Source organism: Podarcis liolepis (genome assembly GCF_965112155.1).
Source record: "Podarcis liolepis genome assembly, chromosome: 12".
NCBI lineage: Eukaryota > Metazoa > Chordata > Lepidosauria > Squamata > Lacertidae > Podarcis > Podarcis liolepis.
In genome coordinates this window covers 8526979-8543452 of record NC_139563.1, presented here as the reverse complement: position 1 = coordinate 8543452, position 16474 = coordinate 8526979, and the positions used below count along the sequence as shown (strand labels likewise).

The 16474-nt window shown below is 46.2% G+C and overlaps 1 protein-coding gene across 5 annotated transcripts in view; it reads right to left on the bottom strand.

Moving 5' to 3' along the window:
- Positions 1 to 16474, bottom strand: part of CRHR2 (corticotropin releasing hormone receptor 2) — a 210135-nt gene that overhangs the window by 73108 nt on the left and 120553 nt on the right. For 3 of the 5 annotated variants that reach the window (XM_083467114.1, XM_083467115.1, XM_083467117.1), the window contains 2 exons: positions 8634 to 8719; positions 4133 to 4239 (listed from right to left, as the gene is read on the bottom strand). In XM_083467114.1, the coding sequence (XP_083323240.1) occupies positions 4133 to 4239; positions 8634 to 8719 (193 nt within the window). The remainder of the gene's footprint in view (positions 1 to 4132; positions 4240 to 8633; positions 8720 to 16474) is intronic. The other 2 variants (XM_083467118.1, XM_083467116.1) reach the window with 1 other exon arrangement.

Below are 16474 nucleotides of genomic sequence, written 5' to 3'. Positions count from 1 at the left end.
GAGAAAAAATGTCTGCCTGTTTAGGAGGCTGATAAGACGGTGCTTCTGAAGGCAGCATGAGGACTGGGAGGGGGGGCAAAGGAGCTGAAGCAGCGGCCAGGAGGAGATTTGTAGGAGTTAGGCTTGAGATAGCCTTATAAACCTTACAGCAGGCATGCAAAACTTTGACATCAATCTGAGGATGGTTTTGGAAAAATTGTCCTATTTTTTCCCAGTCTTTTAAATGCCAATTTCCCTCCTGAGGAAAAAACCAGGGACAGTGAATATCCAATGCTTCTATAAGAGACACGATATCAGCATCTGAGACAATGAGGCTGTTGCTGGCCAAAAGAGATTTAAGGTCTTCAAAAAACTTTTTCTGTGGTGGAGAGAGAGACTGCCCCATAATGGCAAAAGAAAGGGGGGGGGGTTGGGAGCACTCACCAGGGATCCACTAGGTGGATGAACGACGCGTCTGCAACCTTTGCCAGGCGAGGTGAGGCTGAACGTTGTAAAACAGCATGAAGTCCGAAATAAATCACACGAGGACACCAAGGGAGCACTCACCGGGATCCATAGCGGATGAAAGACGTGTGGTGAGCGCTGAACGATGAGAAACAACGTGGAGTCCGAAGGTAGTCACACGGGGCACCAATTGTCGAGAATCCAGCTCGACATCAGTAAGAAAATCAGTCTCACACCAAGATGACTTGAAGAAAAAGCTTTGGCTTCAGCCGTGCCATGTTTATTGTGTGCAGTAAGAAATAGATCATCCTCCCTCCTCCAGCACTGCGCTTGCTCTGCCTGGTACTCAAAAGTAACAAATCAAAGGAATGTAACCTTGCTTTTGCCCACAGACAAAGAGAGTGTTATGCTACGTGAGCCAATCATTAGTCTAGCATGAGGTGTTCACTTGCTCATCATGCTCTTAGCAATATCTCGTGCTGTAAAATCACTCTGCAATAATAAGAACTCTGCTCATGCTCTTATGTACAAGCAATCATTTTCCCACACTTTCCTTAAAACAATAGTGTCCCCAAGCCCCTCAGAAGCGCCTCTCAATGTGTAATCGGTGTGCGCCATACCCTGGCAGCCTTCATGCTGGAATGTTGATGTGCCATCTTGCAAAGTAGCCTTTTATTGACATGGTGGGGAAACTTTTTCAGTCCTTAGGGGGAATCCTTTGTGGAGGCTACCTGCCACCTGTGAATGTTGGCAGCCCGGTGGACATTAAGCAGCTACTGTGGTACCTCTGGCTGTGAACGGGATCTGTTCCAGAGGCCCGTTCGCAACATGAGCAGAATGCAACCCTTGTCTGCGCATGTGCGTGTCATTATTTGCTGCTTCTGCGCATGCGAGTGATGTCATTTTGTGTGTCTGCGCATGTGTGAGTGGCAAAACCCGGAAGTAACCCTTTCTGGTACTTCCGGGTCACCACGGGACGCAACCTGAAAACGCTCCACCTGAAGCAAACGTAACATGAGGTATGACTGTACTGAGAAGTCAGGGGCAAAAGCCCAACGATCTCCATCCTTCCAAACAAAAGAGTTTGCCACATTTCAAGGACACAATTCTGCCCAAGCCAAAGCACATCCAAGGCAGCTGTGGAGCAGTGCTGGTGAAGGGTGTGGCCTCAGAAGAAGGGGTGTGGCCTGAGCAGGGGGTGTGGCCTAGGGAGAGCTTTGGGAGGGGGCAGACAGAGGGGGTGGGGATGCATTGGGCTGCTGTGTCCAGTTCTGGGCAACACAGTTCAAGAAGGACACTGACAAACTGGAACGTGTCCAGAGGAGGGCAACCAAAATGGTCAAAGGCCTGGAAACGATGCCTTATGAGGAACGGCTAAGGGAGCTGGGCATGTTTAGCCTGGAGAAGAAGGGGTGATATGATAGCCATGTTCAAATATATAAAAGGATGTCACATAGAGGAGGGAGAAAGGTTGTTTTCTGCTGCTCCAGAGAAGCGGACACGGAGCATTGGATCCAAACTACAAGAAAGAAGATTCCACCTAAACATTAGGACAGTAAGAGTTGTTCGACAGTGGAATTTGCTGCCACGGAGTGTGGTGGAGTCTCCTTCTTTGGAGGTCTTTAAGCAGAGGCTTGACAACCATATGTCAGGAGTGCTTTCCTGCTTGGCAGGGGGTTGGACTCGATGGCCCTTGTGGTCTCTTGCAACTCTATGATTCTATGATTCTATGATTCTAGTTACATCTTGGATCTTAGCACCGGGGAGACAGCACACTTCCCGAGACATCTTGTCAGGCCCACAGATCACTGCTTCTGTTCCCCTCAGTAGGGAATCCCCTATCACCACTACACGCCTCCTCTTAGGTTTGGTCGATTTTATCTTTCTTCCAGAAAGAAACACACAGCCATTGCATGCCCTGCTTAGCCTGAAACCTTTGCTGCTGAATGGGCTGGTTCTTCCTGCTTGGATTTGGCAGGATGATGAATGAAAGGGCATCCGTCGGCCACCTGGGCAGAACGAGGTCCTAACCTGGCTGCTGCCCCTGTGTGTGTAAAAGAGTCATGTTTTCTGCAAGGACAGCAGCACCCCGGCGGTTCATATCCCGCCCCAGGCATATTACGCCGCATGAAGGATCACTGAGAAACAGCTTCTCTGCAGGAGCCGCCCTCCCACTTCTCAGCCTGCTTGTATTTTTTTGCAATGGCATTTACTCGTCTCTTTCCACTTCATCAGCAGTTGGCAGAGCAGCTGCTATTGTTGCCCCGCAGATCAGCAGACAAAGCGACTCAGGAGAGAAAGAGGAATGAAGTTGTTCAGCACTAATCCCCTTCCCCCACTCCAGTTCTTCTCTCAGGAAGCCAGAGGACAGAGTTGAGTGAAACTGAGTTCTCTTGGTTTCTCATTTTTCTAGCCTTTAGTTCATTGCTTCACATTTCCACATGAGTTTGCGATATATATATTTTTTAGGTTCCACATGAAAATGCACCAGCATTTTGGTGCAAATTTCTCTGAACGTGCACATTTTGGTTAGCGAGATTGCCTGATGCGCCCATTTTGCAAAGGGATTTTCCCTAATAAAATGCATTTGCAAAGGGATTTTATTAATTCCTATTAATGCACATTCTGCCCCCTTAAATGCATTTTGTGCACATTACCTGACTGGAGTATTTAGTATTATTATTATTATTATTATTTTATTACATTTGAATACCAGCCTTTATCTGCAGATCTCACAACATAAAATACAATATAAAAACACAAAATGTGCAATGAAAACAAGAACAAAACCCACAGATCAATAGACCTCCCCCTCTCGCAAACACATTTAAAAGGGCTAGAAGAAGTCAACAAGCCAAAGTCCTGGCTGAAGAGGTACTGCATTGCAAAATTCAGAAAAGTGCAAATTTTTGGAGAATGGCTGTGCATTGTTGCAGAAAGCGAGAATTCAATAGGTTCAGGAACAGAATAACACCCCACACCCCCAACCTTAACTCCTGTCGTTCACCAGACCTGGAAGTCCTTCAAGGCAACTGAGGGGAAGGCAACAACTGGGAATAGCAAGCTGTAATGATCTTACTTGAGGTGGGTTTTGAATGGTCTTCTGTTAGCTAAAGGGGATACTTTTTGAAGGATTTTTTCTACTTCATAATAATGTCTAGGCTTGTGCAGTGGGGTTGCAGAGTTGCAAAATATATAGCCGCTTTTCTTTCTGTCTTCCCCATAGTAGCTGCAGAGACTGTCTGCAGTTGAAAAAAGTTTGCTAAGGGAGTTTGTAAGGGATGCGGGTAGCGTTGTGGGTTAAACCACAGAACCTAGGACTTGCCGATCAGAAGGTCGGCAGTTTGAATCCCCGCAACAGGGTGAGCTCCTGTTGCTCAGTCCCTGCTCCTGCCAACCTAGCAGTTCGAAAGCACATCAAAGTGCAAGTAGATAAATAGGTACCACTCTGGCGGGAAGGTAAACGGTGTTTCCGTGCGCTGCTCTGGTTCGCCAGAAGCAGCTTAGTCATGCTGGCCACATGACCCGGAAGCTGTACGCTGGCTCCCTCGGACAATAAAGCAAGATGAGCGCCGCAACCCCAGAGTCGGCCATGACTGGACCTAATGGTCAGCGGTCCCTTTACCTTTACCTTTAAGGGAGTTTGCTAACATGTCTGCAAGCTGCACAGCCAGGGCTGATTACTCACCTCAAGCACAGGAAGAGCAGGAAGGCGATGATGAGCGCCCCTACAGAAATGCAGTGCCCCAGGTAGTTTATGATCATGGCAACCTGGTAATAGAGAGCAGGCTTCGTCTGGGGGTGAGAAAACAGAAAGAGAGGTCTCATGAGCAAAGCAGCCTGAATCTATGGACCTGAATCAAGGCAGGGTGGCCCATCCTATGGCCCTTAAAAGATTGCTGGACTCACTTGGGAAGACAGGCGAACTAATAGCAGTGGAAAAAGCAAAGATCACCAGTGTCGAAGCAATGATTCTTCAACACCAACTTCGTTGGACTGGTCATGTTGTGCGGATACCTGGTTACCGTCTTCCAAAGCAACTACTCTATTCTGAACTTAAAAATGGAAAGCGTAGTGCTGGTGGTCAACAAAAAAGGTTTTAAGACTTTCTCAAGGCAAATCTTAAAAAATGTAGTATAAACACCAACAACTGGGAATCACTGGCCTGCGAGTGCTCCAGTTGGATAACCAAAGGTGTCATGGGCTTTGAAGACACTCAAACTCAGGACGAAAGGAAGAAACATGCTAAGAGGAAGGTACGTTTGGCAAACTCATAGAATCATAGAATCATAGAGTTGGAAGAGACCACAAGGGCCATCGAGTCCAACCCCATGCCAAGCAGGAAACACCATCAGAGCACTCCTGACATATGGTTGTCAAGCCTCTGCTTAAAGACCTCCAAAGAAGGAGACTCCACCATGATCAGCTCCCACCTGGTAACCTATATCTCCACTGTGGAAGGACGTGTGGATCCAGAACTGGCCTCCACAGTCACTTACGGACTCATTGTTAAAACCATGTTTATGGAAGACAATCTTACTCAGCTATGAGTGATAGCCAAAGAAAGAAGTCCCAGCCAGTATGATCAATGGCCTGAGATGATACGAGTTGCTGTTTACTGCTGAAGGTCTCGAAGGTCAGAGGTCCTTCACCTTCGCATTAAGATATGGCGAATCAGTTGAGAAAGTGGTAACCCACCTATATCACCCTATGCAGCTTGGCCAACTGAAAGATTGCATTGCCTTATACCAGTGTTTCTTAAACTAGGGTCTCCAGCTGTTTCTGGACTCCAGCTTCCATCATCCTTGACCACTGGTCTCCCCAAAGTGTCCTGGGAGCTGTAGTTTGAGAGCCAGTGTGGTGTAGTGGTTAAGAGCAGTGGACTTGCAATCTTGTGAACCGGGTTTGATTCCCTGCTCCTCCACATGCAGCTGCTGGGTGACCTTGGTCTAGTCACGCTTCTCTGAAGTCTCTCAGCCTCACTCACCTCACAGAGTGTTTGTTGTGGGGAGGAAGGGAAAGGAGAATGTTAGCCGATTTGAGACTCCTTCGAGTAGTGATAAAGCGGGATATCAAATCCAAAATCCAAAATCCAAGGGTTGCTGAGAGTTGTCAATCCCTCTTCACAGGGAGCTTGGGAAACTATAGGAGCTTGGGAAACTATAGCTCTGTGAGGGGAATGGGGATCTCCAAACAACTCTCCACACCCTTCCTTAGCAAACTACAGTTCCCAGGATCCTTTGGGGGGGAGGGAAGCCATGATGGTTTAAAGTAGTATTATAGTGTATGGTGTGAATGTGGCCCTATGTGATTGCCTGGGATTCGGATTCGGAGGCTGAACCTGAGGAATCCCAGCCTGCACAGGAGTCCCTGCCTCCAGAACCAGCTGAGCCGGGGCTGGGGCTTGAGCCTGAAGGGTCCTCACCTGTGCTGGATCCTCAGGTGTAGGCACCAGCTGAGTCTGGGTCCTGAGGTGATGGAGGACCCATTGCCTGCAGGTGCTCCACTCTCAGCCCTGTCAGGGGAAGCTGAGGTTGCCTCTGGGTCCGGTAACCCTCCAGCCACTCCTGAGCTGCAGAGGCTCAGGGCAGAGAGTAGGAGGGAACTAAGTTCCCACAGGAGGAGTGCTTGCCTCCAGGCCAGGAGAGGTGAGTCACCTGTGGACTGGGGCCGCCCTATGCCTCGGAGGAGATAAAAGCCAGCCAGCCCCAGTCCCAGGTTGCAGGAGCAACATTGTTGGTAGCCTGTTCCTGCTCGCACCCTGTCCTGCTCTTCTGCCAGAGTTCCTGACCTCACCTGAATCCCTGCCTTGGACCCAGCTTCAGCTTTGACGGACAGTCTCCATACCGCACCCTCGACCTTGGACTGGACTTGGACCTCGCCGCATGGTTAGCCCTCGGGACCAGTACACCCTAGTTTGGCTCACCAGAGACTTCAACGGTCGATATTCATCCAGGGATGCCAACTTGAATAAAATATTTTTTTGGGGGGGTGGCAGGTGAGCCATACCCCACAGCAAAATGAGGCATGCACACAACATTTGAATAGCAATGCCCATTAACTTTGGAGGAGGCCATCAAATATTTTATTGGGGGGAACTGAAGGGACCTGGGCCTCTAGGAGTCGGCTCCTATGTATTCAGCCGAGTTTGGAGAGGAAAGTGGGGGGAACCCCCCCTGCTCTTTTATCATTTGGAAATGGGCTGGTTGCATCTGGTCAGCCTAGAAAATAATATATTCCATCCATAGAGATTAAAAAACGAATAATAACAAACGGCAGGAAAAAGGTCATTGGAAGCGGGCTAAATCGGAGCTTTAATCAAAACTGGAATGACGGGGAAGTATTTGGTCATAAACCCAGCCTCCCTGCTTCTCTTTCTCATTTGAGATCTGAGCAGGCATTTGGGAATATTCCTCTGCTTTGATATTTATAAAGCACTTTGGCAAACCAATGAGGAACTACCAGACAAATCTCTTCATGCCTTTCAAACACCGAGGGGGACTTCTGGGAATGTTTCTGCTCCTGACTGCAGAAGAGAGAGAGTCTTTAGTGCTCCCATGACAGAAAGTATTGAACATAAACTGATCAGATGTGACTAGCCCTGTGACAGGAAGCTGTTTGGGCATAGCTCCCCCATGTTTGTTTTTCCGATGCCAAAAGCGGCAGAAAGTCGTGCGAGGGGTGTTAAGTATAACTGTTTAATTGTACACTGAAATGGAAACAACTCTGTATATGCTCTGTATGCGTCTTGCTAAGGGTTTGACATTGGAAATTTCCATTGAGCTAAATTAGAGAGCTCTCTGAGCATCTAAAGGGGTGGTAATCAGCTTAGGGTTTACCTCTGCCCTGCTCTCTTATGTGGTGTTTAACTTTAGATCATGTGAGTGGTTATGCAGTCACAAATCTCCATCTTGAAGGGAGCTGTCTTTCTCTGAAAGCCACAGAGAACAAAGCATGTGATAATGGTCTCTCTTCAGGAGAACATAGTCTTAGGCTGGTATGCAGGCTAGGAAAGAGACAGAGATTTGTTTTTAGCCCTGATCATAGCTATGTTATGTTTTTAAGAAGCTGAACTGATGCTTTGACAAGTGTATGATTTATACAACTATCTGGATGTATCATTGATTGCTTTGTGTTGGTGCTGACCTTTAAAGCCCTAAACGGCCTCGGTCCAGTATACCTGAAGGAGCGTCTCCACCTCCATCATTCTGCCCAGACACTGAGGTCCAGTGCCGAGGGCCTTCTGGCGGTTCCCTCACTACGAGAAGCCAAGTTACAAGGAACCAGGCAGAGGGCCTTCTCGGTAGTGGCCCCCGCCCTGTGGAATGCCCTCCCACCAGATGTCAAAGAGAAAAATAACTACCAAACTTTTAGAAGACATGTGAAGGCAGCCCTGTTTAGGGAAGCTTTTAATGTTTAACAGGTTATTGCATTTTAGTGTTTTGTTGGAAGCCGCCCAGAGTGGCTGGGGAAACCTAGCCAGATGGGTGGGGTATAAATAATAAATTATTATTATTATTATTATTATTATTATTATTATTATTATTATTATTTGTGTCTGTTTTTGGAACAAGTTTTGTGAGTAAAGCTTTTGAATCAATAATAATAATATCAGTAGTAGTAGTTCTTATTTATTAGTTTTATTACATATTACATATTTTTATATGTGATAAGGGGTGGGGAGAAAATCTGTGTTAGAAAATCAGGGTAACCCCTGAAGGAAGCTGGCTGAAATTGTGCTCTTGCTACTGTCCACTAGACCAGAACATCTAGAGGGCTCCAGGTAGAGGAAGCCACCATAAACATCACCCATGGAGGGTGGGTCATTAGGGCAAATAAAAAGGATACCTTCCCAGCCCTAGCTGGGGATTGAACCTGGAACTTTCTGGGTACAGAACACATGCTCTACCACTGAGCTATGGCCACAAAGAGGGAGAGAGCTGCCAGTGTATTCCATACTGTGAGCAGGAGTGGTCATTGTACTTGCAAGTAAGGGAAGCATAGTGAAGCCTTCAGATGGCTTCAGAGCGGAGACCACCAACGTTCTTAAGGTGTGAAATTGCCCCTGAGGCATTGCGAAGGAGGAACCCAAGTCTTTGGGTTGGAGAGGACAGGGAACTTGCCGGGTTTTTCCGAAAACTGACAAACTTCATGCAACAAGAATGCGGAAAGCCCAGAGAGATACAGACCTCTTCAACCAGAATTGGCTCACACTGGGAGTAGTTGGCCTTGGAAGCCCAGGTCCCGTTCCCCATGCATTCTCGGTAAACATTTCCTGACAGGAAAAACCAGAAACAAAATCAGATTAATCACCATCATAATAAATTTTATTTATACCCCGCCCTCCCCAGCCATGACCGGGCTCAGGGTAGCTAACACCAGGTAAAAAATCAATTGATTAAAATACAACTTAAAAACAAGACTAAAATACAACATTAAAATGCAGCCTCATTTCAGTAGAAACTCAAATCAAAAAGTTTTTAGGGGATGAAAACATCAAGTCTTCACCAAGGCCAAATATCCAAACTGGTCCTACGTGGGCCAGAAAAAAGCCTGGGACGTCCCCAAATAGGAGTTCCATCACAGAAGGAGAAAGGAAAAAGGAAAGAGGGGGAGGGGATCAAGTTGATTCCAAGCCAAAGGCTTGGCATTGGTTTTCAACAACAAACAATGACATTATTATTATTATTATTATTATTATTATTATTATTATTATTATTATTATTAGTAAAAGGTAAGGGACCCCTGGATGGTTAAGTCCAGTCAAAGGCGACTATGGGGTTGCGGCGCTCATCTCGCTTTCAGGCCAAGGGAGCCGGTGTTTGTCCGCAGACAGCTCATGTGGCCAGCAGGTCTAAACCACTTCTGGTGCAATGGGACACCTTAACAGAAACCAGAGCGCATGTAAGCGCCGTTTACCTTCCCGCTACAGCGGTACCTATTTATCTACTTGCACTGGCATGCAAGTGCTAGGTTGGCAGGAGCAGGGACAGAGCAACGGGAACTCACTCTGCTGCGGGGATTCGAACCACTGACCTTCTGATCAGCAAGCCCAAGAGGCTCAGTGGTTTAGACCACAGCGCCACCCACTCCCCATCCATTATTATTATTAGTAGTAGTATTGCATGGGGGAAATCTCCCCCACCTGTTCAGGCAGGTAAGGTAGCAAATGAATTTATTAAGTTATGTAAAATATCCATACGCTACTGTAATAATAATAAGGGTTGCTCGTGCATAAGTTGCCGCCACTCCTGGCTAGGTTGCCTGGTTAAACCTTTTCTGTCTGGACAGCCCTTCACTTCGTGGCTGTTTCAGTCGCTAGCAGAATCCGTCAGTGGGCGTTTCTTAAACCTTTTCCAGCATAAAAGCTGTTTGACGCCAAGTCTCCTCCTACTCTCCCTGCGCGGAAGTCTTCTGCGCAGGGAGGGTGTGGGTAGCGGAGGACCCGTGCTCTCCCCGCTGGTCTCCAGCGAGGAGTCCTGGAGCCCTCTCACCGATTCCCCCATCTGCCCCCCTTTATCCCTGGTGTTGAGCTGATTTCCTTCCCCAGCTGATGAGCTGCCTCTCTCCCTGCTGGGCCCTTCTCCAGCATCACTTGGGAGCCTTGCCTCCGCCTCTGGCTCCGATGTCAGTTCCCTGACAGCTACTTTTCAGGGCAAAGGCCTCCCCAAATAATTCGCCTCAGGGGTGGGGAATTGGCAGCCTGCAGAGCCGATATGGCCCACAGTCTCTTCCTCTCTGCCCCTCACCAGCTCAGCAGTTAGGCTTGACAAAAGTCTTCTGTTCCAGCCAATAGGTAGGCTTTTCCAAATCTTTTTGTTTTTTGCAGGCTGCAGCTGGGGGAAGGAAGGATTAACCCTCTCCCCCTGTTCACGTATATCCACCAGGGCCAGGGCCTTCTCAGTGATGGCTCCGACCTGGTGGAATGCTCTGTCCCAAGAGATCAGGGCCCTGCAGAATTTAACTTCCTTCCACAGGGCCTGTAAGACAGAGCTATTCCGCCTGGCTTTCAATTTGAACTTAGCCTGATCTTTTATTCCCCTTCCTTCCCCCTCCTCTTTTTATGAAGATTACCCACTCTGGGATCCCACAGCTAATTCTTCCCTGGTCTCCTTGCTGGCCCAAATAGGACTAATTTAGCCAGCTAGCCCTGGTGTTCACTAATGTTTATTGGATGGATTTTCCCCCTAAATTGCTTTTTGAATTCTGAATTTATTGTTATTCATGTTTTATACTGTATTTTATGCTGTTTTTTTGTTGCATCAATTAAGTGTTTTAATTTTGTTGTTAGCCCCCTTGAGCCCGGTTTTCTGAACTGGGAAGGGTGGGGTATAAATAAATTATTATTATTATTATTATTATTATTATTATTATTATTATTATTATCATCATCATCATCCTTGGATGCATTTAAGCAGAGGTTTGCCACCAGCCATGTACGATCTAGTTGAGATTCCTGCACACTTCTATGATTCTATAAACAAACAAAAAAGAACGCCTTAAACGAGCGATTGAAACATCATTCCATAGCTCAGCATAACACTTGTGTGAAATCAATCTGGGTGCTAAGAAGATATGCCTTGAAACGGGTGATAATGTAAAACCATTAAAACTGAAAGTGGAGAATAATATCTGGGCTTTTTGTTTCTAAGTTAATGTAGATGAGTCTGAGGATACGATACGATACGATACGATACGATACGATACGATACGATACGATACGATACGATACAATACAATACAATACAATACAATACAATACAATACAATACAATACTCTTTATTGTCATTGTCCCATACAGAACAACAAAATTGAAAAAATCTACATCAGACATTCAAAAACCAACAAGCCTGCTATCCCAGCTAACCCCCTAGAAACTCTGATACCCCATAATTAAATGCAATATATGCCCATAGTGACTACCTTACACTGCGTTTAAAAACCAAAATCGCATTTGGATAGAAACTGTTTCTCAGGCGGCTAGTCCTAGTCTTTATAACCCTGTACCTTCTTCCAGAAGGCAGAAGCTGAAAGAGATTATTTCCGGGGTGCGCACTATCCTGCACTATCTCTGCAGCTTTCTTATGGCACCTGGAAGCATAGATTTGATCCAAGGTGGGAAGAGTGCACCCAATTATTCTCTCCGCAGTCTTTACAACCCTGAACAGCATTGTTTTTTCCCCCTGACCTTGCAGCTCCCAAACCACACACACAGACCATAAGTTAATACACCCTCAACAGTACAATGGTAAAATGCCATCAACAGGTCCTTTGAGAGATTGTTTTTCCGAAGGAGTCTCAGAAAATATAACCTCTGCTGTGCTCCCTTCATCAGGTATTTACTGTTTTCTCCCCAGGTTAGGTCAATGCTATCGAAGGAGATGTTCTTGTTGCAATAAATAAAAGGATTCTAAGGAAAACAGGAAAAAATGATACAACGCTGTTCTGTCATTCGACAACCAACCAAACAGGTGTGCAGTGGCGTCTTGGTTCTCAAACTAAATCTGTTCCGGGAGTCCGTTCGACTCCCGAAACCATTCGAAAACCAAGGTGCGGCTTCTGATTGGCTGCAGGAGCTTCCTGCGCTCAATCAGAAGCCGGGGAAGCAATGCTGGATGTTTGGCTTCTGAAAAATGTTTGCAAACCGGAACACTTATTTCCGGGTTTGCTGCATCTGGGAATGGATTTGTTTGACAACTAAGCCGTTCAGGAACCAAGGTACCACTATACAGTGGACCCTCGAGTTACGTTACCTTCAGGTAACATAACTTTCGGGTTGTGAATGCGGCAAACCTGGAAGTGTATTCTTCTGGGTTTCACCGAGTGCGCATGCGTAGAAGTGCTCGGGCACCGTGCGTGTGTGCAGAAGCGCTCTATCATGCTGCACATGTGTGCAGAAGCGGCACCTCTAGATGCGGACTTTTTGGGGTACGTACGGACCCCTGGGGGACGCGGGTGGGGCACTGTGGGTTAAACCACAGTGCCTATGACTTGCCGATCAGAAGGTTGGCGGTTCGAATCCCCGCGACTGGGTGAGCTCAGTCCCTGCTCCTGCCAACCTAGATAGATAAATAGGTACTGCTCTGGCGGGAAGTTAAACGGCGTTTCCGTGCGCTTCTCTGGTTTGCCAGAAGCGGCTTAGTCATGTTTGCCACATGACCCGGAAGCTGTACGCCGGCTCCCTCGGCCAATAAAGCAAGATAAACGCTGCAACCCCAGAGTCGGTCACGACTGGACCTAATGGTCAGGGGTCCCTTTACCTTTATGGACCCCAGGAAAGAATTAAGTTCATTTCCGGAGGGTCCACTCTACTTCCAAATTATTGAAGGTTCAGAGGGAATCTGTGGGAGGGAAGTGTCTATCAGTGGGGTGGGACCAGCACCAAGGAGCTGAGCTTTTTGCACTGATTGGCTAGTGGCTGCCCCTTCTTTCCCCCAGAATTCCTCTCAGAACAAGGTCCTCTCAACCCCAGAATAGCCACAATGCCTCTTTTAAACTAAGTGGTCTGCAAACATCACGGCGAAACTGAAGCAGAGAGGAGAGGTCTAGAATGGAAAGAGGAAGATGTTCCAACAAAAGAGGAGTAGGTTTTAAAGATATTGGACTATTTGGAGATTGACAAATAAGGGACGTGGGTGGTGCTGTGGGTTAAACCACAGAGCCTAGGACTTGTCGATCAGAAGATCGGTGGTTCGAATCCCCGCGACGGGGTGAGCTCCCGTTGCTCAGTCCCTGCTCCTGCCAACCTAGCAGTTCGAAAGCATGTCAAACTGCAAGTAGATAAATAGGTACCGCTCCGGTGGGAAGGTAAACGGCGTTTCCGTGCACTGCTCTGGTTCGCCAGAAGCGGCTTAGTCATGCTGGCCACATGACCCGGAAGCTGTACTCCGGCTCCCTCGGCCAATAAAGTGAGATGAGCGCTGCAACCCCAGAGTCGGTCACGACTGGACCTAATGGTCAGGGGTCCCTTTACCTTTAAATATGAGGCAAATATAAGAGACCCAAAAGATGAAATGTGTGTGGAAGACTGGATACCCTTTTTTGGATTATTTGAGAAAATTCTATATTCATATGAAATTTCAGGCAGGACTGGAAGCATAGGCAAAGGGATTGAGATGATAAAGGAATGTAATGTGGGGCCTATGTTACAGAAATAAGTATAGTGAATGCTCGGGTTGCAAACGTGATCTGTGCGGGAGGCACGTTTGCAACCCGCAGCGTTTGCAACCCACAGTGCCGTGTCTGCGCATGCGCAGGTTGCGATTTGGCGCTTCTGCTCATGCGCAAAGCGCGATTTGGCGCTTCTGCGCATGTGCGACTGCCGAAACCCAGAAGTAACCCATTCTGATACTTCCGGGTTTCGGCGGGTCCTTAACCCGAAAAAACGCAACCTGAAGCATCTGTAACCCGAGGTATGACTGTACTGCATTTTAGGCAGTAGATTAAAGGATTTGAAGAGAAACATCATGGAACTAAGGCTGGGAAGTCAAATGCTAAGGGGATATTGTATGGAAACTGAACTGAATTTGTTAAATTGTGTGAAAATGAATAAAAAATTATCATAAAAAATAGAACAGACCCTTTAAGATCTTTTTACAGGAGAAAGAAAGAGAAACTTAAAGTTCTGTTTAGCGCACTCACCATAAATCAGAACACACTCTCCTGCTCCCATCAGAGTTGTGCATTCATTATTCTTTTCAAAAATAAAACTTAGAATCTTCCTTTCAAACACTGATCTGCTTTGCCTTTGAACAAGCTGTACTGAATAATTGCGGTCATTTGGATAATGAAGGCAAGGGGGTGGGAGGTTATTGTTTTCTTCTGCTCACTGATAAATTGAAGTTTCCCCCTGACTGATTTCTCTGAAAGCAAACTAATAGCATCAAGAGCCTTTCAGCTAAATTGATTGCCAATTCCCTTGCCGGCCTCCTCCCGTTGGGAATATCAGATCACCCACAGGAATCGGAATTCAGGCTTGAACGATTGCTTAACGGCACAGAAGTTGCTAATGCAGGAGTGGTCACAGTTGCAAACATGATGCGGCATGTCAAGAATCATAGAACCATAGAATTGTAGAATTGGAAGGGACCCCCAGGTCCAGGGTCTTGCAGTCTCGGGGAGGGAAGAATTTCAGCTCGTGAACAGCTGAGCAAGGGCCAAACAGATATTGCTACTGAGCTTATTAACAGACCTTTATTTTTGCCCTTCCTCCCAGCTCCAACTGAGGGGTAGGGAGGGAGTTGACAAGCGCCATTTTCCCTGTAGTGATGTATGGAAGTGAGAGCTGGACCATAAAGAAGGTTGATCGCCGAAGAATGGATGCTTTTGAATTCTGGTGTTGGAGGAGACTCTTGAGAGTCCCATGGACTGCAAGAAGATCAAACCTCTCCATTCTGAAGGAAATCAGCCCTGAGTGCTCACTGGAAGGACAGATCCTGAAGCTGGGGCTCCAATACTTTGGCCACCTCATGAGAAGAGAACACTCCCTGGAAAAGACCCTGATGTTGGGAAAGATGGAGGGCACAAGGAGAAGGGGATGACAGAGGACGAGATGGTTGGATAGTGTTCTTGAAGCTACCGCATGAGTTTGACCAAACTGCGGGAGGCAGTGGAAGACAGGAGTGCCTGGCGTGCTCTGGTCCATGGGGTCACAAATAGTCGGACACGACTAAACGACTAAACAACAACAACAATTTCCAAAGTGAAGTCGCCTAAGGCGGCTTAGGTCCAAGCTATTTGAAAGACGGCATCCCCTCATAGAAAGCTGCCTGGGTTTTGAGATCGTAGTGGGAGGCCCTTCTCTTGGTTCCGCCACCCTCACAGGCATTCTTTTTAATAATAATAAAATAATAATAATAATAATAATAATAATAATAATAATAATAAGAAGAAGAAGAAGAAGAAGAAGAAGAAGTTTAATTTATATCCCACCCTCCCAGCCAATTTATATCCCACCCTCCCAGCCAATTTATATCCCACCCTCCCAGCCAAAGCCGGGCTCAGAGCGACTAACAACAGTAAAAGTAGCACAGTTTCCATAAAATCACAATCAGTTAATTGAAATACATTCTAAAATCAATTCATTCTAAAATCAATTAAGAATAAAAAATAATAATAGAATTTTATAGGAACATGGGAGAGGGTCTTCTTGGTGGTGGCTCCCAGACTTTGGAACTCCCTCCCTAGAGAAGCTAGGCTGTCTTCCCCCTTGTTGTTCCAACAGGCTTTTGGGAAGAGGCTGCTTTTAAGGGAAGGGCTGGTGCCATGAGGTTTTTATGGTATTTATTGGTATTTTATATAGACTCAAAGACACATAGAGTTGGAAGGGACCCTGAGGGTTATCTAGGAATCTCAGCTAGATAGATAGGCAGGCAGGCAGACAGACAGACAAATAAATAGATAGATCTAATCACTGGGGGGGGGGGACACAGGGGGACGCAGACCCCGAAACATTTTGTAAATCTTTGTACTTTTTTCAGTTTACTGTATTTATTTTCCCCGATTTGAACTGTAAAATGGTGATTTTCTTGAGTCAAAATATGAGTACCCCTAAACATTTATTATTTTTAAAGAAAAAAAGCACTGGTTTTAATTCTATCATTGTTTTTAATCCCCCCCCCATGTTTTTGGCAGTTCTTATCTGTAGACTTTGAGTCCCTGTTACTGAGTCCCTGTCAGGGGAAAAGGTGGAGTAATAATAATAATAATAATAATAATAATAATAATAATAATAATAATAATAATAATGTGCTTTTTATGTGGGTACATTTCATAAGCACATAAGAAAGGTCTGCAGGATCAGGCCAAAGACCCATCTAGTCCAGTATTGTGTGCTGACTATGCTCTGCTTTCATAGTCCAACCCACTGCAATCATACCATCCAACATTTCTCCAATGGAAATAGGGGTGTCATATTTAATAATAATAATAATAGTAATAAATAGTAATATTTATACTCCGTCCATCTGATTGGGTTGCCCCAGCCACTCTGGGTGGCTTCCAACATATATAAAAACAGAATAAAACATT